Source organism: Eublepharis macularius, chromosome 19 (assembly GCF_028583425.1).
Source record: "Eublepharis macularius isolate TG4126 chromosome 19, MPM_Emac_v1.0, whole genome shotgun sequence".
Taxonomy (NCBI): Eukaryota; Metazoa; Chordata; class Lepidosauria; order Squamata; family Eublepharidae; genus Eublepharis; species Eublepharis macularius.
Window position 1 is genome coordinate 4,661,831 of NC_072808.1, and position 20,984 is coordinate 4,682,814.

General features: G+C 46.3%; 1 protein-coding gene across 2 annotated transcripts in view; it reads left to right on the forward strand.

The window, feature by feature from the left end:
• VDR (vitamin D receptor) overlaps positions 1–18,920 on the forward strand; it is a 95,902-nt gene extending 76,982 nt beyond the window's left edge. For both annotated transcript variants that reach the window (XM_055003366.1, XM_055003367.1), the window contains 6 exons: positions 7,415–7,599; positions 8,999–9,107; positions 12,351–12,513; positions 13,628–13,779; positions 15,481–15,597; positions 17,855–18,920. In XM_055003366.1, coding sequence (XP_054859341.1) covers positions 7,415–7,599; positions 8,999–9,107; positions 12,351–12,513; positions 13,628–13,779; positions 15,481–15,597; positions 17,855–18,114 — 986 coding nt within the window. In that variant the 3' untranslated portion in view covers positions 18,115–18,920. The remainder of the gene's footprint in view (positions 1–7,414; positions 7,600–8,998; positions 9,108–12,350; positions 12,514–13,627; positions 13,780–15,480; positions 15,598–17,854) is intronic.
• The last annotated feature ends 2,064 nt before the right edge of the window (positions 18,921–20,984 follow it).

Here is a 20,984-nt window from a genome sequence, read left to right on the forward strand (position 1 = left end):
TGAGGCTCAAGGTGGATTACACAGTGTAAAACCAGTACAGTCAGTTTCAAAGATATTTCCATAAACAGTGCTATAGAGTAAATAAACACAATTTTACAAAGACATAGCATTAGTAAGAATCCAAGACAGAGTTGGAGAAATGCTGAAACAGAACAGAAGCAATTCTAGGGCTGACGTAGGAGCACATATTTAAGACAACAGGTAGCAATAACAACAACAACAACTGATTTATATACTGCCCTTCAAGATGACTTAACACCCACTGAGAGCGGTTTACAAACTATGCCATTTATTATCCCCACAACAATCCCCCCTGTGAGGTGGGTGGGGCTGCGAGAGCTCTGAGAGAGGTGTGACTGCCCCAAGGTCACCCAGCTGGCTTCAAGTGGAGGAGTGGGGAATCAAACCCGGCTCTTCAGATTAGAGTCCCGCACTCTTAACCACTATACCAAACTGGCTCCCGTCAGAGGTGCGGCTATAGGACCAGCCCCCAGGTTTGTAATCCCAGCCTGAGCACGGGAGGTCAGACCCTCCTTTTTCTGTAGCACGTAAGGCAACAGAGTGGTGAAGTCTGTGGACCTTAACTCATTAGCGAAGCATCTGTCAGAGTTTCGAAAATCAGCAGGGGTGGAATTTCCAAGATTCCTCGTTGTTCCACATGAAGGCTCCCAGCTCTCCAGGCCCCTCTGTGGTGGGGACCTCTCATCGGCCATCCTCTTTGCCCACTGCTGCTCTGAACATGCTAGAACACAGCATGGTCCGGCGGGCCCATATGTCAGAAAGACCTCCTCCTCCTCCTATATGTTCCTCTGCACCAGCATATCCCGGAATTAAAACTGATTTCCAGGCAACAGAGATCTGTTCTCATGGAGAAAATAATGGCTTTGGATAGTGGACTCTATATGGCATCATACCCCACTGAGGTCCCTCCTCTCTCCAAACCCCAACCTCCCCAGGCTCCACCCCCCCCCCAAACCTCCAGGAATTTCTCAGCCCACAGCTGGCATTCCTAGACTTTTCTGACATGGCTCCAGTCTGTGAAATGCGATTCCGGAAGAGATGGAGGGAGGCCACTCGCTGGAGGTCTTCAGCAAGCTCTTCACTGCTTGTTTGTTTGCCAGGGCTTTTGATGGGGCATGAACAGTAGTCATCTTTGAGGGAGGGAGGTAGTTAGGGGTTTGATTTCATTTGGTTTTGATCTGTAATGCTTTAATTGCTGCCAAGAAGAGAGGCAGAGTATAAATACTTTAACAAATAAATGTGGACTCTGTGTCCATAGCCTCCTTTGCCTTCATTCAGAATTGAGGGCAAAAATTAGGGCTGCCTGCCCCCACCTTTCACCCCCCCCCAGCCCCACTCGCCTGGCCAGCAGAAGGGAAAGGAGGAGGGAAGTAGGCTGGGAGCCATTGGAGCATGTGGCGAAGTGGTGTGTGTGTGCACCAATGACACACTCCCAGTGCAAAACTGGAAGCTACAAGGGTCATAGGGCCAAGCTACAAGTGACGAATGACACTTGAACGGCAAGTGAACAGACTCACGTGTATTCCTCCCTGTTTACTTGCGCTCCACTGGCGCTCCACTCGATCACGTGATCAAGTGGTGTCATTTGTCACTTGTAGCTTGGCCCTCAGCAGGACCAAATTGGCCCCAAACAGAGTGAAAATGTTATGTTTGGAGCCAATCTAGCCCCAGCTGAGATCCCGTCTCTTCCATTTTTCAATTGCAAATGATGCCAACAGGGGCTCTGGAGCGTGCATGAGACCGAGGACAACAGATCCGGCGCCTGTAATTCAACCCTCTCCATTCCCCGCTCTGGAAGTAAGGGGGCTGATAACTCTAGCAAAAATAGCTAATTGGTTGCTCTTGAGTTTATCTGAGCATATTAGCATTTTTGTATCAGAGGCTTTGGGAATAGCATTTGTGAAGCAGGATTCCATTGTGATTTTGTGGCTGTTTTTTAGATTAAAGCCGGGGTTATGCAGCTTGTTCATTATCGTTTTGGATGGTCTGGAATGAATCGCCTTTTTTCGATTTCTGATTCCCATCTTTAGCATGAGTCTGAATGGAACAAAAGTGATTATTGAAATGCATGAGATAAGGACAGTGAAGGTGCAAGCATGGTTGACATTATGAATAATAAACAGAGGCCGTGATGATATCGGATCACTATTCATATTCTCCATTTCATTCTGTGTGACTTTGACATTGTATCTCCATCAGAAGCCATTACGTTTTATCTCTGCGAAGCCTCAAATGGTATCAGTAACTCTAGAACCATAACTTGTTCAGCAAGTAGGAAACATATGGTTAAGGGAACTCTTTTTAATGGATCCCTAGAATAAGAGCCAAGAGTAAGAGCCAACGCCTGACACAGGTTGGACACTTGTCAGCTTCCCTCAAGTTTTGATGGGAAATGTAGGCATCCTGGTTTTACAGCTTGGCTCTCCATTACAGCTGCAAGACCAGGATGCCTACATTTCCCATCAAAACTTGAGGGAAGCTGACAAGTGTCCAACCTGTGTCAGGCGTCACTTGTAGCTTGGCTCTGATGAGTTGACACATACCTATTAAAATTGTTACAGCAACCGGAGTCTAATAGATCTGTACTTGTTAAGCGGCTGTGAATAGCTGTGCTCTGTATAGCACTCTCTGGGCACGTCCAGTGTGGCCTTATAGCTAGCTCCTATTGCACCCTCTGGCCCTGTCTGTTTCTAAGTCTAGATGAGTAGCCGTGTTAGTCTGTCTGTAGCAGTAGAAAAGAGCAAGAGTGCAGTAGCACCTCTAAGACTCACAAAACTGGTGGTAGGGTATGAGCTTTCAGGAGCCACAGCTCACTAAAAGAGCAAGAGTCCAGTAGCACCTATAAGACTTACAAAATTGGTGGTAGGGTAGGAGCTTTCGTGAGCCACAAGCTGAAGAAGTGACCTGCAGCTCCCGGAAGTTCATACCCTACCACTAATTTTGTTAGTCTTAGAGGTGCTACTGCACTCTTGCTCTTTTCTACTGTTTCTAAGTCGGTATAATGAGGTGGGGGGGGTGGAACATGCACAAACACCAGTTTTACCGCACAGTTTTTGTGAATTCTAGAGTGTCTAATGATGGCACTTCAAGTTGTTATGGAAAGCGGTGATGCAATGCTGGCACATCAGGCCCCATTCCTCAATTTCTCTTGAGGGTTGCCGGCTGTAGACTGGCAATCCTAGCAGAAATGGTTGTTCCCTTGCTTTACAGCATACTTTAAATCAACGGTCACAATAGAGATCAGCAGGGCTTTTTTCAGCCGGAACGCGGTGGAATGGAGTTCCGGAACCTCTTGAAAATGGTCACATGGCCGGTGGCCCCGCCCCCTGATCTCCGGACAGAGGGGAGTTTAGATGGCCCTCCACGGCACTGAGTGGCGCGGAGGGCAATCTAAACTCCCCTCTGTCTAGAGATCAGGGGGCGGGGCCACCAGCCATGTGGCCATTTTCACCAAGGGCAATTTAAACTTTAAAAAACTCCCCCCTTGTTACAGCTGACCCAAAGTGACATCATTGTATGGTCTTGAGTTCTACCACCTCTTTTCCCAGAAAAAAAAGCCCTGGAGATCAGGGAGATTAAGATGTCTAGTACCCAGAGGCATTCCTGAACATGACTGGCCAGATACTACTATACCAAACAAAAACAAACTTACCACTGCCACACCTCCCTATCTCCCTAAATAAGGAAAGATGATGAGGCACGGTAGAAGAGCTGGCAGTGGAAAGGAAATGCGTGCTCCTGCGGAATCCAGATACCTATGAGTAAAACAATTAAGCTGGCAAGCTGGAAACGGGTTTCTAAAGGAACCCTCCCCTATACCAGTCAGGCTAAGAACAGGGTTTTTATTAGAGAGCCAAACCGAATGGATAACCATAGATTTTGGTGAACACACTAACGTTTTAAAAATAAAATTGATCAGGGTGTGGCCTTGAATCCTTTGCCCACAGCAGCGTGTATTATTTTTGCTGTAGAAGCTCTGCTGTACAGGGCTCGTGGAGATATTGCGCAAGTTTCCAATAACGAATGTATCTGATTCAGAGAAAAAGAAATTCTGCTTGGTAAACAGCCTGTTGACAGGAGCACAGTCCCTCTCGATTTCCTGTGAAATTCAAAGTTGCCAGTACAAGGAGCTGAGTCTCTTCCCCTTTGCACACGTATCTTGCTCTGAATAGCATGTATTCAAGAGAAATGTGTGTGGTACATTAACCGCAAATCTCAAATTTTACTGTATATTTGATGGTGCAATAAACCCATGTCGATGAAATCAGATGAGATGGTACATGGGTGGGGTTGAGGAAACAAGTTTTATGCGCAGTAGAGGAATACGCTTTAGCTAGTGCCAAGCCTTTTTCAATAAAACTAGAGAGAGAAAATGGGAGCCATACGCTTATCCCATTCCTCTCTTGCATTCCTTTGGGGCAAGGGGCAGCTACTACCTGGCTGCAGGGATTTTGTTCCAGCTCTAAGAGAGAGCTTTTCGGTTTTGTCATGTGAGTCAGTTGCTGGCTCCAGCCTCCTGCGGTGATGTTTCCGTAGAAGAGCAGCACGGATCTCCAGGCTTGCATTCTTCTGACACACCCCTCCGAGATAAGAAAGCAAAAATCCCACAGTTGTAGAAATTCCGGCGGACTGGTTTACATCGGAGGGACTCCATCTGCTGTCCTGTCCGTCCTAAACGTCACACATTCCAGGGTGACCCTTATAACAATTTTAGCATGCGAAGAGCTTTATAATCTTTTATCTTATCCTCAAATCTGTGTTATAGTTCGTTGTTTTTTTTTTCAGTTTACGGGCAGAGGAGCGTAACTGATTGCTGAAGGACACAAATAGCTGAGTTGAGATATGAACACCAATTTCCCAGGTTCCAAGTCCAAATTCTTTCCATTGTCCCTAGAAATGAAAACACATGTGTTTAAACTGTTAGGGCAGTGGAAAGTCTGTGTGTGGGAAGAGAAGAAATGTCCCTGTCTCCAAGGAAATGTACAGCATGGGGCATTATGTATGCATGCACACTCTGCCATCTTTTATTTGCTAACTCGAAAAAGCATTCCTCAAACGGGAATTGGTGGTCTTTTGGACACAAAAGTAATGTGTGCCTTGATTCCTCCCACATTAGTCACCATCATTCCAGTCTGTGAAGGGTTAGGGTGGGTTTTTTCCTGCTCGTAATGTTTTAGTTCCCTGATCTGGATAGCCCAGGCAAGCCTGATCTCATCATATATCAGAAACTAAGCAGGGTCAGCTTTGCTTAGTAATTGGATGGGAGACCTCCAATGAAGACCAGGGTCAGTATGCAGAAGTAGGCAGTGGCAAACCACCTCTGTTAATCTCTTGCCTTGAAATCCTCAGTAGGGGGCAAGGTTGCCATGTCAGCTATGACTTGACAGCACTTTATCCTAATATGATAGCACTAGCAACAAAGCCTGTTGCGGGGAAAAATACAACAGGCTCTAGAAAGGGGAGGGTGGACAGGTGGGCATTCCCTCCTTCTCTGTTACCAATCCCAGCCGGATGAAGGCAGGGAGGGCAGGCATGGCCATTCCTTTGTGCCTGATCCTGGCCCGAGTGAAGGGGGGTGGGCATTGCCTCCTGCTCTGCACCTGATCTCGGGTGAAGGTGGGAGGCGGGCACTGCCCCCTCTCTGCTCCTGATCCCAGCTGGGTGAAGGCGGGGGGTAGACATCGCCACTTGCTCCACTCCTGATTCCAGCTAGGTGAAGGCGGGGGGCAGGCCTTGCCACCTGCTCCATGCCCGATCCCGGCCTGGGCTTCCCGCCACGGCACGCTCTCTGGAGGTTTGGCTGCCTCATCTGGACTTCCCTCTGCAGCAGCGCCCTCTGGAGGTGCACCAGGGTAGGAAGTGAGTTGTCTTGAATACGCTTAGCTTTTTATATAGTAGGATATTATCCTAAGAAGGAAACTCTTTGCTGGGATGAGAAACTTTTTGATATTGGAGGCCTGCGCCATTCTGGCAACAGTTTCCTATCAGCAGTCATTTACTCGCTGGCGCCTCCAGATAAAACGCTTGCATATGTCAAAAACTGCAGTGTTGGAGCAGACACTGGTACAAGGGAAAATGCCACTGGATTCTTATTTCCTTCACTTGAATGAAACGCAGACATGTGTATAACACTTGACCAAGGCAGCTAGAGTTTGCTTGCTTTTGTCATTTAAAAGATTTTTATCCTATCTTTCCACAAAGGTATTCAAGGCAGCAAACAATAATAAAACTTCAAAATTCAATAGGTGGCAGTTTTGTTTTTTTTAAAAAAGATCAAATACAAAAAACTTCAATACCGTTGTCACGTACATTGTAAAATCCTAAAAAGAACAACTACATAAAACGGCAGCAACATCCCAAAATATAATAAGGCCCAATAAAACAGTAGCGCAGGCCGTCAGTAAAGGGCAGTAAGGGCTATAAAGTGCTGCAGCAGCAGACTGCTAAACATAGCCAATTTCTTTTAGCAGCAGGACTCATGAAACAATTTCATCAACATTGCGTCGGAGACCGTCACCTCCACCGACCTGTGTACTGAACAAAAGTGGACTGATCTACAAAAGCTCTTCTCCTGGTGCTGAAGCTTAAAGACACAGTCGCTTTAATGTCTTAGAGCCAAGCTACAAGTGACGCCTGACACAGGTTGGACACTTGTCAGCTTCCCTCAAGTTCTGATGGGAAATGTAGGCATCCTGGTCTTGCAGCTGTAATGGAGAGCCAAGCTGTAAAACCAGGATGCCTACATTTCCCATCAAAACTTGAGGTAAACTGACAAGTGTCCAACCTGTGTAAAGTGTCACTTGTAGCTTGGCTCTCAGTGTAGGCAACTTACCAAGATGTGTAATGTGTGAATATAGCTCCCAGACTGGCCGCGATTGTGAAGCTTTTGTAGAATTTTAAAGCGAGCATCTAGCCAGGTCTTATCCATTCAGACCAGGCAGTTCAAGGAGGGTTCTGGCTTACAAAAAGTTGATGGCACAGTAAATTCGTTAGTCTTTAAGGTGCCACAAAGGTTGTTTCGTTGATTTCATTTCTCTTTGGACGTTGGTGTAACTCACAGTGACCATTCCATGCCCCTATGCAAAAAGCAACCCTGTTGTCATCTGTGTGGCTCGTTCCAAGACTGTGATCTTCACCTGCTTTTCCTTCCTTGTCTTTTCCTTGTAGTCCACTTTGTATATTGTTTATAGTATACCTTGCCTTCGTTTGTTGTTCTCATTGTTTTCTAATTCCGTAATGCTGGCCCTATTGCGTTGTTCACTGCTTGTCGTATACTGTTTGATTGTACTTGGTTAAACCCTGTAATCCGCCTTCAATCTCAATGAGAAAGGTAATTTATAAATAAATAAAATAAAAGTTAACCGTATCGTGCTTGATATCTCTTGACCTGCAGTTATTCTTACCGACGAAGAAGTTCAGAGGAAAAGAGAGATGATCATGAAAAGGAAGGAAGAGGAAGCTCTTAAAGAGAGCTTGAAGCCCAAGTTGTCCGAGGAGCAGCTGCGGGTCCTTGAGATTCTCCTGGAAGCCCACCGCAAAACTTACGACGCCACTTACTCTGATTTCAGTCAGTTCCGGGTAAGCTCCGGGGCTTGCTCCCCTTCTAATCTTGTCGTAGTTGTGACTGCGACGACATCTGCTGGTGAAACTCTTACCAGCCCATGAGCCTGCAGTTCATGTCTTTTCAGCACTATGGCTTTTCTGAACCAGCAGTTCTGGAGAAACCCTCGTTCACTTTTGCCTTGGCCGCAGCCAATGGATTGAAACCATGAGACAAGCACATAACTTGCTGGCTGTCAGAGGACCCTTTTGTGTCTTTCCTTGCGTTTGGATATATGTTCCAGCCATTTTAACATTAACTGGCTTGGGAATTGGAGCCTAGCTGTAAACAACACTTTAAATCATTATAGCTTAACCACTAGAAAGATCAGTATCTCAGATCAGAGACTACAGTGTGTAAATAGTTTCAGATGGGTAGCCGTGTTGGGCCGTAGTGTAACAGCAAGATGCAGGTCCAGAAGCACCTTCGAGACCAACTTGATTTCCAGGGCATGAGCTTTTCGAGAGTCAAAGCTCTCTTCATCAGAAGTAAAGGGGAGGGAACTGGCCCTTTATCTCTCCCTAATCTCGAAAGCACGCGAGTTGGTACCAAAAGGTGATACAACATCTCTGTTATATGGTGATAGTCTCCACCTTACTCCATCTACTCTGGAAAGTGAATAGGTGTGGTAGCTACCACAGATTAGCATTTGCAAATTTCTTATAATAACAACATTCGATTTATATGCCGCCCTTCAGGACGACTTAACGCCCACTCGGAGCGGTTTACAAAGTATGTTATCATTATCCCCACAACAACAATCACCCTGTGAGGTGGGTGGGGCTGAGAGAGCTCCTAGAAGCTGTGACTGACGCAAGGTCACCCAGCTGGCTTCAAGTGGAGGAGTGGGGAATCAAACCCGGTTCTCCAGATTAAGGTCCTGAGCTCTTAACCGCTACACCAAACTGGCTTCTTGCAGAGCTTGTATGCAATTGATGTTTATAGTCACATTTGCTGAGGCCTGCTGGCTCATAAACATGCATTTTAAATCAGCTTTCTTCTACTTCAGGCTTCATACATGGCTATAGAAATTAACCAGGTTGGCACGAAATCACGATAGGGAAGAAATATTTTTACGCTGGCTCGTTTATTCTAGGAAATATGTCAGTAAGGTAAAAGGAAGTCGGCAAAATTAATAGAAGGCGTTTGCAAGTGCACCCTGTACTAACCTGTCCCCATTGCCCATAACTTCTCTGGCGGAGGAGCTGACCAAGAGCATTCTTGACAAACCCTAAGGCAAACCTTTCTTCTTAGCAAGATGTCCTACTTGGTGCACAGAATTCTCCAGCCCTATAATTAGGAGAGCAGATATAATTAGGTGATAGTAGGGAAGAAAGGAAAAAGGAAACTAATAGGCCATTACCACTTCTGTTCCAGCCTCCTATAAGAACTGATGCACACAAAAGAAGTACAAGTAGATCTTCCTCCTTCACGACGCAAGGATTCTCCTCAGATGAATCTTCAGACACTTTTAACTCCTCTCCAGGTAACGTGCACGGCACAGAGTGACATCTTTGCTCGTAGTAGCCAGCTACAGAAATGCTAAATGCTAATACTTGGTTAGGTAAAGGTAGTCCCCTGTGCAAGCACCGAGTCATTGCTGACCCATGGGAGGACGTCGCATCACAACGTTTTCTTGGCAGACTGTTTATGGGGTGGTTTGCCATTGCCTTCCCCAGTCATCTATACTTTACCCCCAGGAAACTGGGTACTCATTTTACTGACCTCAGAAGGATAAGTCAACCTTGAGCCGGCTACCTGAACCCTGCTTCCGCCAGGATCGAACTCAGGTTCTGAGCAGAGCTTGGGCTGCAGTACTGCAGCTTACCACTCTGCGCCACGGGGCTTGGTTATAGAGCTTTTATTTTTTTCATCATTTATCCATTTCTATGGATTTAGTTTTGTAAAGCTTGTGGCCAACCTATCCCATTGTTCAGCATTGTAATGATCAAGTTTAATTATTTTATTTATTTATTAATGTCATTTATAGTCCGTCTTTCTCACAGAGGCTCAAGGCGGATTACATAATGTGAGATTGGTACAATCAGTAGCAAGGACATTTCCATACAGTGTCAAGGACATTTCCATAAGCAATGTCATAGGATAAATAAGTTTGCAGATGACATCCAAATTATTCAGAATGGTAAAAAACAAGGTCAACTGAAGAGCTGCGGAAGGCTCTCCACAAATTGGATGAGTGGATAATAGTGTGGCAAATGAAGTTCGGCTTAGGCAAGTGTAAGGTAATGCATACTGGAACAAAAAATCCCAGTTTCCAACCGTATGCACATAGGGCCTGAACTTGCTGAGACTGAGAGGGAAAGAGCCTTTGAGTTTCAGTCGATACCTCAATGAAAATGTCAACTTATTAGTGTACCACAGCAGTGAAAAAGGCAAACTCTGTGCTGGGGTTACAAAACAGCCAATATCATAATAGATCTGTGGTGTGTCCTTATTTGGAATACTGTGTGCAGTTCTGGTCACCCTATTTCAAAAAAGACATTACAGAGCTGAAAAAAATTACAGAAGAGGTCAATCAAGAAGGTTAGGGGGGTTGGAGCAGCTTCCCCATAGGGAAAGGTTGAAAAATCTGGGACTTTTCAGTATAGAGTAAAACACACAAAACACTCTAGCATGTAAACATATGTACAAATATTAAAAGATTAAAATAATCTGAACAGAAAATACCAGTCGGATAAAACCATCGCTGTCTCTGGAAACAACTCTAGCCCGGATTTTTTTGGCTGCTAAGGCGAACAGAGAGACTCTATAAGAAACAAATGCAGCAGTGTCAGACAGGAGGAAAAAACAACTTCTCAGAGTCTGAAGAGGAGTTTAAACCAATTAAAAACTCTTCTAGGAATTTATTCCTTGGTTCTGCATAAAGTGGCCAGGATAGTAGGCAGGGCTTTTTTTCAGCCGGAACGCGGTAGAACGGAGTTCTGGCACCTCTTAAAAATGGTCACATGGCCAGTGGCCCCGCCCCCTGATCTCCAGACAGAGGGGAGTTTAGATCGCCCTCCGTGCTGTGCGGAGGGCAATCTAAACTCCCCTCTGTCTGGAGATCAGGGGGCAGGGCCACCAGCCATGTGACCATTTTCACCGAGGGCGATTTAAACTTTGACACACACCCCTTGTTCCAGCTGACCCAAAGTGACGTCATTGTGCGGTTTTGAGTTCCACCACTGAGTTCCACCACCTCTTTTCCCAGAAAAAAAGCCCTGATAGGTAATGTATAGAAAAGAGATAAGTAAAGGGGCACATGATAAAGGTTTATAAAACTATGCATGGGGTGGAGCAAGTGAACAGAGAGAGCTTTTCTCTCTCACCCAGCATACTAGAACGCAAGAACAGTACACTCAGGACAGACAAAAGGGACTCACTTCTTTACAAGACGAGTGATTTAAGATGTGGAATTCACTGGTGGAGGATATAACGATGGCTACAGGTATAAAAAGCTTTTAAAAGGGATTAGACAGATTCATAGAGGATAGATCTATCAGGGGCTATAAGCCATGGTAACTAAAGGGAACCACCAATTTCAGAGGAAGCAACATCAGGGGATGGCTTCCGCCGCTGTTCCATGTTGTTAGCCCGCCACGGTAACTGGTTGGCCACTGTGTGAGACAGAATGCTGGACTTGACGTGCCACTGATCGGACCGGCACGGCTCTTCAGATGTTCTTAATTTAATATTTATGCCACTTTAATAGCAAAATCTATAAAGCAGTGGTGGTGGCGGAGAGTCGCTGACATGGCCCCTGATGGGATTTTTGTGGCAAGAGACTCACCGAGGTGGTTTCCCATTGCCTGCCTGCAGTGCCGAAAAGGGCCACTAGAATGATTAAAGGGATGGAGCACTTCCCCCATGAAGAAAGGTTAAAGCGCTTGGGGCTCTTGAGCTTGGAGAAACGACGACTGAGGGATGACATGACGGAGGTTTACAAGATGATGCACGGGATAGAGAAGGGAGAGAAAGAAGTATTTTTCTCCCTTTCTCACAATACAAGAACTCGTGGTGGGCACTCAATGAAATTGCTGAGCAGTCGGGTTAGAACAGATAAAAGGAAGTACTTCTTCACCCAAAGGGTGATTAACACATGGAATTCACTGCCTCAGGAGGTGGTGGCAGCTTCAAGCATAGACAGCTTCAAGAGGGGATTGGATAAACATATGGAGCAGAAGTCCATCAGTGGCTAATAGCCACAAGGTATAGATGGAACCCTCTGTCTAGGGCAGTGATGCTCTGTATTCTTGGTGTTGGGGGGGGCGCAATCAGTGGGAGGGCTTCTAGTGTCCCTTCCCCACTGGCAAACCTCCTGAGGACACCTGGGTTTTGGCCACTGTGTGACACAGAGTGTTGGACTGGATGGGCCATTGGCCTGATCCAACATGGCTTCTCTTACGCTCTTATGTTCTTATGCCTCTGCAGCCCTGGTCTTCCAAGGCTGATCCTGCTTAGCTTCTGAGATCTGTTGAGCTGGGCTATCCAGGTCAGGACATACAAAGCCGTGCACGATGGAAAATTAAAAAACATAACTAAAACAGCAATCATTATAACAATGATAAAGCCATAAGCAGTAGTATTCCTGCACGTACTAAGGCTCATGTTTCCTTCCAAGGCTATAACGATTTGACTTGGCTTTTGTTAAAAGAAAAAGTAAGACCGTCATCAGTCTATCTGAAATATGCAACCACAGTATTTCCCCACCCTGTCTCCTACCCTGCAGAGCCCAGGATGTTCTCAAACCTGGAACTGAGTGACGACAGTGACGACAGCGCAGCCATGTCTATCGGCTTCTCTCAGCTCACCATGCTGCCTCACCTAGCCGACCTGGTGAGCTACAGCATCCAGAAAGTGATCGGGTTCGCCAAAATGATCCCAGGATTCAAGTAAGAACAGATGTAATTTCTCTATCGACTTGTCCTGATCGGTGCGTGTGTGGTTTGTTTGTTTTAGGAATTGTCCCCTACAATGCGCCTCCAAGGAGAACTTGGGCTGGGTTACAAGTGAAAAAACAACAACCCATCAATAGAACATACCAAATGCCATTTTCCTAAATGAAAGAGTCAGGAGAAAGGCAGGCTTAATAAATACATTAAAGAAATACGTAACAAAACGCCTTTTCTCAGTCGAGGAGTTCCGGCTGAACTTTCCTCCTTCCTTCTGAGCACCCCACCCCACCCCAGCTCACCAGAAGTCATCTCTCTGGGTGATAATAACAACAACATTCGATTTATATACCGCCCTTCAGGACGACTTAACGCCCACTCAGAGCGGTTTACAAAGTATGCCATTGTTATCCCCACAACAACAATTCCCCTGTGAGGTGGGTGGGGCTGAGAGAGCTCTGGAAGAGCTGTGACTAGCCCAAGGTCACCCAGCTGGCTCCAAAGAGAGGAGCGGGGAATCAAACCCGGCTCTCCAGATTAGAGTCCTGCTGCTCTTAACCATTACACCAAACTGTGCACTGATGAGCGCGCAGCATAATCACCAAACTCACTCTTGATGGACTGGGGGTGGCACCTTGGCAGTTAGAAAAGAACTAGAACAGGGCGTTGCTGGCTGTCAATCATAGAAGGAGGGAGGAGGCCCAAAAGCTGCTGCGGTGGCTAGAAGTTCTTTTGTATGCTCCCTGCCGCTCTGCATTTTTTAAAAATTAGCGCACCATTTTTGGTGCCTGCAAAACTAAACCTCTGCTCCTGGGAACGCTCTTCATTGTACACAGTAGTACAGCCTACCATCAACACGTTATGGGCATGCATATGTGAGTGAACCAGGAGTTAGCGGCAGATCTTTCCCTTGTTCTCTTCCCCTCTAGAAGTTATTTCTGACCGCAAGAAAGTTGATGGTTGCACTAAGGAGGGGAATGGAGTGAAAGAACTACACAGCCTTTTAAGATTTTTAACTTCCTGCTTTAGTGAGATGATGACGTTGATGATGATAATGATGGTGGAGGTGGTGGTGAGAAGTCTCAGATATATATTTTCCCATTCCAAAATGTAGAGACCTAACAGCAGAGGACCAGATTGCTCTGTTGAAATCCAGTGCTATTGAAGTAATCATGCTCCGTTCAAATGAGTCATTTTCACTGGAGGACATGTCCTGGACCTGCGGCAGCGATGACTTCAAATACAAAGCCACTGATGTTACACAAGGTACGAGGGTTTCAAGACGGAAGGTCTTCCGAGACCAAGCTAATCTCATCTTACTTTCCTTCCAAATGTAGTATCAATCAATCAGTTTATTACGATACAGAATCAGCTCCGGAGAGTAAAAGGAGAATAGGATAAAAAACAATAAAAATAAGAATAGGGTGGGCACATGTAGTGTGACGAGCACAGAACCGTGGGCACCGGTTGTAGGGGGGAACAGAGAAATGATACCTTCTTCTGGCAAGGAAGTAAGTTATTGGGACTCAGTCAGCCGCTTGCGTATCCCACTCGCCTGAAGGCAGAATTTGGCAACTTTGTTAGTTATCTTCTGGGAGGAGTCTGCAAGAAGGAGGGAGACATAATGTTGTTCAGATATTCCTGGTAAAGTTGACAAGATTGGAGCTATCTAGTGAGAACGGATGTTATTGTAGAACTAGCAACAAAGCCTGTTGCGGGAAAAATACAACAGGCTCTAAAAAGGGGAGGGTGGACAGGTGGGCATTCCCTCCTTCTCTGTTACCGATCCCAGCCAAATGAAGGCAGGGAGGGCAGGCATGGCCACTTCCTCTGTGCCTGATCCTGGCCCGAGTGAAGGGGGGTGGGCATTGCCTCCTGCTCTGCACCTGATCTCAGTTGGGTGAAGGTGGGAGGCGGGCATCAGACCAAAGGTTCTAGTCCATGAAAGCTTACACTGGAATAAACATTTGTTAGACTCTGGGGGCCAAGCTACACATGACGAATGACACTTGAACGGCAAGTGTATTTCTCCCTGTTCACTTGCCCTCCACTTAATCCACTTGCCGTTCAAGTGTCATTCGTCATGTGTAGCTTGGCCCTGAGATGCTGCTAGGCTCCTGTTCAGTTTTTGAAAGGAATCTTGTAGCAGTGTACTGAATAAGGAGCCGGGTGCCTGATGTAGCCCACAATCATTTTGCCGTCTTTAGTTGCCACCCACGATAGCAAAAATCACTACAGGATTGGTGGGGATCGTGGGAAGGGGAGGGAGACATCCAGCCGATTGGCTTTTAATGGACTATTATTGCCTTTGCTCTGGACTGCGCCAGTAATTGTGTATTCTGTTAGCATCCGAGACCGAGAACCCAAATATCCACAGTGCATCCCTTCAAGCCCCTAAGATGCATGAAGATGGCACAGCTCTTAATAAAGTGGTGCTAAAGTCACAGCATTGGAGGAGACCCACGAAGGTCATTTCTACATAACTCTGAAACGACGAGGTGTTAATTTAGCAAATGGTTTGTGAGCTCATTGCACTTCCTTACACATAAACCGCTTGGAGCTTCTATTAGGAAAGCAGTCTACGAGCATATTAAATAAATCCTAACGGAAAGCGGACACACGCGTATACCCACGCTTAAAGGCAAAGTTCTTGAACTGTGTTGTCCTCGAAACTGTGAATAAAATATGCAGTCAGGTATCTGCATACTATCTTGCCGTTCATTTATAACAGAACAGAATCTCCAGGATCGAATTGGACTGCTTTTGGTTCTGAATGCTCTCAAAAATGACTCTTCTTTTATGTTAGATTGGTAGGTGGGATGAATTTGTGCGTCGATTGACCAACCCTGTTACTAAGTTGATGAGCTTACACTTGAAGTTTGCTAATTGCTGTGTCCCCGGCTGCTTGCGAATCTATCAAAAGACTACTGCCTTCATCTTAAAACTGCTGTTCTGTTTCTCATTCAGCGGGCCACAACATGGAACTGCTTGAGCCTCTTGTTAAATTTCAAGTTGGCCTGAAGAAACTGAACCTGCATGAAGAGGAGCACGTGCTCCTGATGGCTATCTGCATCGTCTCTCCTGGTAAGAAAAACTAGATCGCCTGGGGCTTCCCATTCTGTGTAACAATCAGACACAAATTGCTGGTTCTCCTCAATTCCCACGTGCTGTGCCCAATTTGGTAAGGTTTGTGGCAGGGGTGGCCAAACTCTGGTTCAGGAGCCACATGTGGCTCTTCTAAACATACTGTGTCGCTCCTGGAGGTCTCTGAGTATCGCCGGGGCCATAGATTTTATTTTAGTTTATTTTCTCCCTTCCCTCCCTTTCCTACTTTCTTTCCATGTCTTTCCCTCCCTTCTTTCCTTCTTTCCATGTCTTTCCCTCCCTTTTCCTTTTTTCCTTCTTTCTTTCCATGTCTTTTGTATTTTCAATAAAAATGTCGGGGGTTGCCAGGTCTGACTCAGAAAGTACCTGGGGGTGAAGCCGAGCAAGGATGTGACATCACTTCTGTGATGTCACTTGCATACTGCACCAAAACCCCACCCCTTCCTACGATGTCACTTTCAGGACACTCCCCCAAACCCACCTCTTCATCTGAAGTCACTTCAATGCATCATGTCTTGCGGCTCTCAAACATCTGACATTTATTCTATGCAGCTCTGACATTAAGCAAGTTTGGCCACACCTGGTCTGTGGCATGTTTGGCGAAGAAACGTTGGCCACCCTCCCTCTCTTTCTCACACACACACACAGCTTTCATGACCTGAACCTGTCTTGGAGGTTTCCAGGGTACACGTGGGTTTCCCCAGGGGGTCAAATAGTGCCCCTCAACCACTTCAAATCAGAAAAATGAAAGAAATGGGTCTGGAACGTCTTTTCCGCACCTGCCGCAGTCCCAATGAGACACCACGTGCCTGACAGTTGAGAAGAACCCACAACTCGTGTCTGAATGTTACAGACCCAATCCATACATTGGGCTTTTCCACACAATTTATTCCTGATTTTCTTAGCAGTCTATCCCCAAACATTGGAATCAGTTTAGTTCTTCCACGTGTCTGCTCTCCCTTTGCATTTTTGCAGTTATGGAGTCAGGGTTTCTTTTGTTTCTGTATGTGCCTTAAATAATCAGGATTTTCAAGTGAGGGTTCTGTGATCATCAGTGACAGCACAGCACTCCGCCCTTTTTTTATTTTTTGCGCATGCTTATAACATATTACTATAAAGGCTGAATGTTTCATTTTTAAAAGATCGAAATGAACACATGGGCAAGCCTTTGCATAGGGGAGCGTTCTGCCACCCATTCCTAAGTCCTCCAGCCACCATCATCATCATCATAGATAATAACAACAACATTCGAGAGCTGTGACTAGCCCAAGGTCATCCAGCTGGCTTCAAGTGGAGGAGTGGGGAATCAAACCTGGCTCTCCAGATTAGAGTCCTGCGCTCTTAACCACTACACCAAACTGGACCAGAGAGCCCTGCAGGGGCTGACCCAGAGCTAGGAAGTGGATGCCGGTACCAATAGGGCAAACCAACATCTGTTAGGATGGAGCCCAGAGCAACAGTGGCTCTGTGCTTTTCAAACCTTTTCCTGGTGCCAGAAGCGCCCTTAATTTTTGTAACATCTAGCCTGATGAAGAGTTCTGGTGAGCTTGAAAGCTTGCCTGATGCTTCATGTAATTTTGGTTGTCCCTAATAAAAAGCATTTTGTTGGATTTTGTTTCTTATTCTGGATCCTACGTATCAGCCCATTAACTGGGCCAAGAGGAAGCACAGCCTATATTGGCTGCAGGGATTGCACTGTTCAGAGCTTCACTTTCATGCAAAAGTTTGTATGTTCAAAGGAAATACAAAATTTCCACAGTGGATCTTGATGAAACTTTCAAGTCCTGTCCCTTCCTGGGAATTCCTCCATGTCATCCTCTGTTTTTTTTCCACTTTTCTAATTTACATGCTGGAGCACTACCATTCTACCTATTGCCTCAAATACTGGATTTATTCCCCACCCCCCACCTCCAATTTCTTTTAGCAGAAGTAAAACCTGGTTATTTCACGATCTCCCAAACTTTGCTAATTTGGCCCCATTTCAAGTTTTGCGACACAACCTCCAATTTCTGGCACATGCCAGGAAATTTATAGGGAGCTCTGTGGCTATTTAGTCGCAGTCGTGCACATTATTTTAGCAATGCATTTCCTTAAACAAAAAACGGTGTCTGCAGTTTTGAGAATTCTGTGCCAGACACAAACGAAATTAAATACACGAACGGTTGCGCATGCACTTTGAATTACGTGTCCTGTTTTGTGTCCGAGTATCAAGAGTTGTGTGCGCTCTGTTTCCTAGACCGCCCTTGTGTGCAGGATACCGCCCTGGTGGAGTCCATCCAAGACCGCCTTTCAGAAATCCTGCAGACGTACATCCTCTGCCGGCACCCACCCCCGGGCAACCGCCTGCTGTATGCCAAGATGATCCAGAAACTGGCCGACCTGCGGAGCTTGAATGAGGAGCATTCCAAGCAATATCGCTCCCTCTCCTTTCTGCCAGAGCACAGCATGCAGCTCACGCCGCTCGTCCTCGAGGTCTTCGGCAATGAAATCTCCTGATGTTGCGGGGCTGTTATCAAACTTACAGTAAGGAGCCAGCCTGGCTTCCCACAGGTGGCAAGCTGGGAGCTCGGGCCCGTGAAGTTCTGTATATTCTGCAAGCAAAAGAGTTTTGATTCTTTTTTTTCCACACTACTGGAGGGGACTGTGTGATGTGTGCGTCTTCAGTCTTGTACTTCTTCCTCGCTGCTGAGCAGCAGCCTGCAAGCAGCCCACCTCTTCCCATCCAAACTGAATCAATTTCTCAGTTGCTGCTTTGTCCTGATGAAACCGCTTGTCGTTCTCTTCAATGTGGAGCTTTCTCAGCCAGCAATTGAAAATTCTGCGTTGTGTCTTAAGGAAAGTAATGGTTGAAGAGCACATGAATATGGTGAAACGTAGGGTGGGATGGGGTGGGGGGGCGTTTAAGACTGGACATAGTATTCTTCCCTTGCCATTTGAATCCAGTGTAAGCCGTAACACGTCAGAAGTGACAAAGTGGGGTTTTTTTTCTGCACAATGTGCATTTCCTGCATAATTTTCTGCCAAAAGCTAAGGTTCTCCAGCTCTGCAAAAGCATTTATCGGCCTCAGAATGAGTAAAAGAGGGATCTTTAATGGACTAGGTCATTGTGCTGTTTAAAAAGAAAAAAACCCGACAATGTATTGAGTGTATGCATATTGTGTGGGAGAGGATATTCGAGCCAACCATGCATGCCTTCTTAGAGAAGATAGTGGAGCTCTTCGGAGGCTCCTTAAGGGCTGGGCCTCTGCCGAGAGAATCCCAGAATTGTTTTCTTTAAAAACAAGGCACTCCACGTTCCTTTTTTTTAAAAAAAGAGGACAGATTTTATTTTTTATAGTCCGCCTTCTGTGTTGAGATTCAAGACAGATTACAAAATTTGGAGACGATGCAATAAAAACGATAGGATACATCCAGCGAACAATGCCATAAAGCTAGCGGCAGGTTGCTAGGAGGACCTGGTTGTTGGTGTCAAGATGAGGCAGAGCAAATACCTGTGCTGTGCTCAGACTCCCATGACCATTTTTAACATGAGAGGAACTCCCAAGTTCTTCCCCTCTCTGGGTTTTTCCCTTGCTCACTTTCACATGCCGACTGCCAAAGGCCATACCTAATAAGCCCGTGATCTCCAGTCTGCTCCCGAGCCTGACGTTTTTGTACAGAATAAATACTTTAGTATCACTTCAGTTATATGGAGACGCTCCTTGTGATCCTGCCAATCTGTGTGCAAAGTGGCACACGGACATGGCTGTGCAGAAACGGACGTCTTCACGTGGGAGCCATAATGTTTGCCTTACTCATTGTTAGGGTGGTTGAAGCTTACTTTTGTCACTCACAAGGTGCACACTGTGAGCTTGAAAATCTCTAGGCTGTGGGGCCGCTAGAAAAATAAAGCACGTATGAAATTATATTCAGCAGGATTTGAGTTCCGTGGCACCTAGAGACCAACAAGATTATCAGGGCGTAAGTTTTTGAGAATCGAAGCTCCCTTCTTCAAATAGGTGCCCCTGGACTCGAATCCTGCGGTTCTACCGCAGACCGAAATGGCTACCTGCCTGAAACAACAAGCTTACGTCGTCATCTTCTGACAAGGGAAAGAATGCCTCATCAATATGAATTCAGATAATATAATCGGCAGTCAGCCTGTTCAATATAGATGTTGCCATGTTGGTCCCAGAGAACCTAAAGCCAGACGAATAGATTGGATCCAAACTCTGTTTTCCAACAGTGGAATGGAGGTTCCCTGCCTCCCCTCTCCTACTGCTGCCCGTCGATCTTCACGAAATGCTGGTCCTGGGGGGATAAGGGACCCTTGAGGAGCAACATGCAGGAAGGCGGAATCAGTGGAAAGTGCCAGTTGAGTCTGGATCCAACCCGATAGCTTCTTTCGGCCCAACTTCTGTGTTCTATAGGAATAGCCAGTTCCTGGGTGGCAGAGTTGTTAATCCTGCAACTGGGAAAGATTGCCAGTGGATGTTCTCAACCCCACGCCCCTCCTCCAGGCCACCTGGGTCTTTTAGCTTACAGGGTAAGTTTCGCATCGGCTGTGGTCCTGGAGGGCCGTTGGCAACCAGGAGCAAGCCAGAGCCCCAGGACTGCAGGTGGCCCCATAGTGGGTGGCTGGGCTTGGACCCGGCATAGGTCCGCTCACGTGCTTTATGCTGAATGAGACCATCGGTCTAGTCAGACCGGCAGCAGCTCTCCAGGGTCTCAGGCAGAGGTCTTTCACATCACTTGCTACCGGATCCTTTCAACTCAAAATGCCGGGGATTGAAGCCAGGAATTCCGGCGTGCAAAGCAGGTATTCCACCAGTGACCCAGGGCCCCTTCCCTGTCAGCTCTTCCCACACCATTGTGAGCTGACTGGGCAAAGTGACCCCCTAGGGAACATTTGCCTCAGCTCATTCCTGGGCTGTTTTAAGACCCCAGCCTTCTCCTGCAGTCCTCCTCCGGAACCACGTCGCAAAGGCAGAATGCTGTTCCTAAAACCTCCGCTTAAAGCACATGCTATATATTTTGCCAGCATGTTGCTGCATTTGCTCTTGCTAGGACTCTTGTGCTACTTGGAGACTAGATAAAATGTCTGGCAGGGTGACCTAGACTAAATCCCACGGGTCACATTGAGCAGGTTAGCGTGGCCAGCCTCTCGGCAGCACTGGTAAGAATGAGTATTGGACAGGGTAAAGATGGGCACTTCGTATTCTCAGATTAAAATCTCCCTTTTGCTCACTAGGTGTCAGTAGGGCAGTACAATAAAAATAATTAGTGTGCGGAGAAGTGCCGTGTGTTTGCACCAGACCAATGAATGTTCCCCACAGCTATGAGTAGATTGCTTTGCTCTTAAATTAGCCTAAATTACTAGGAATGGA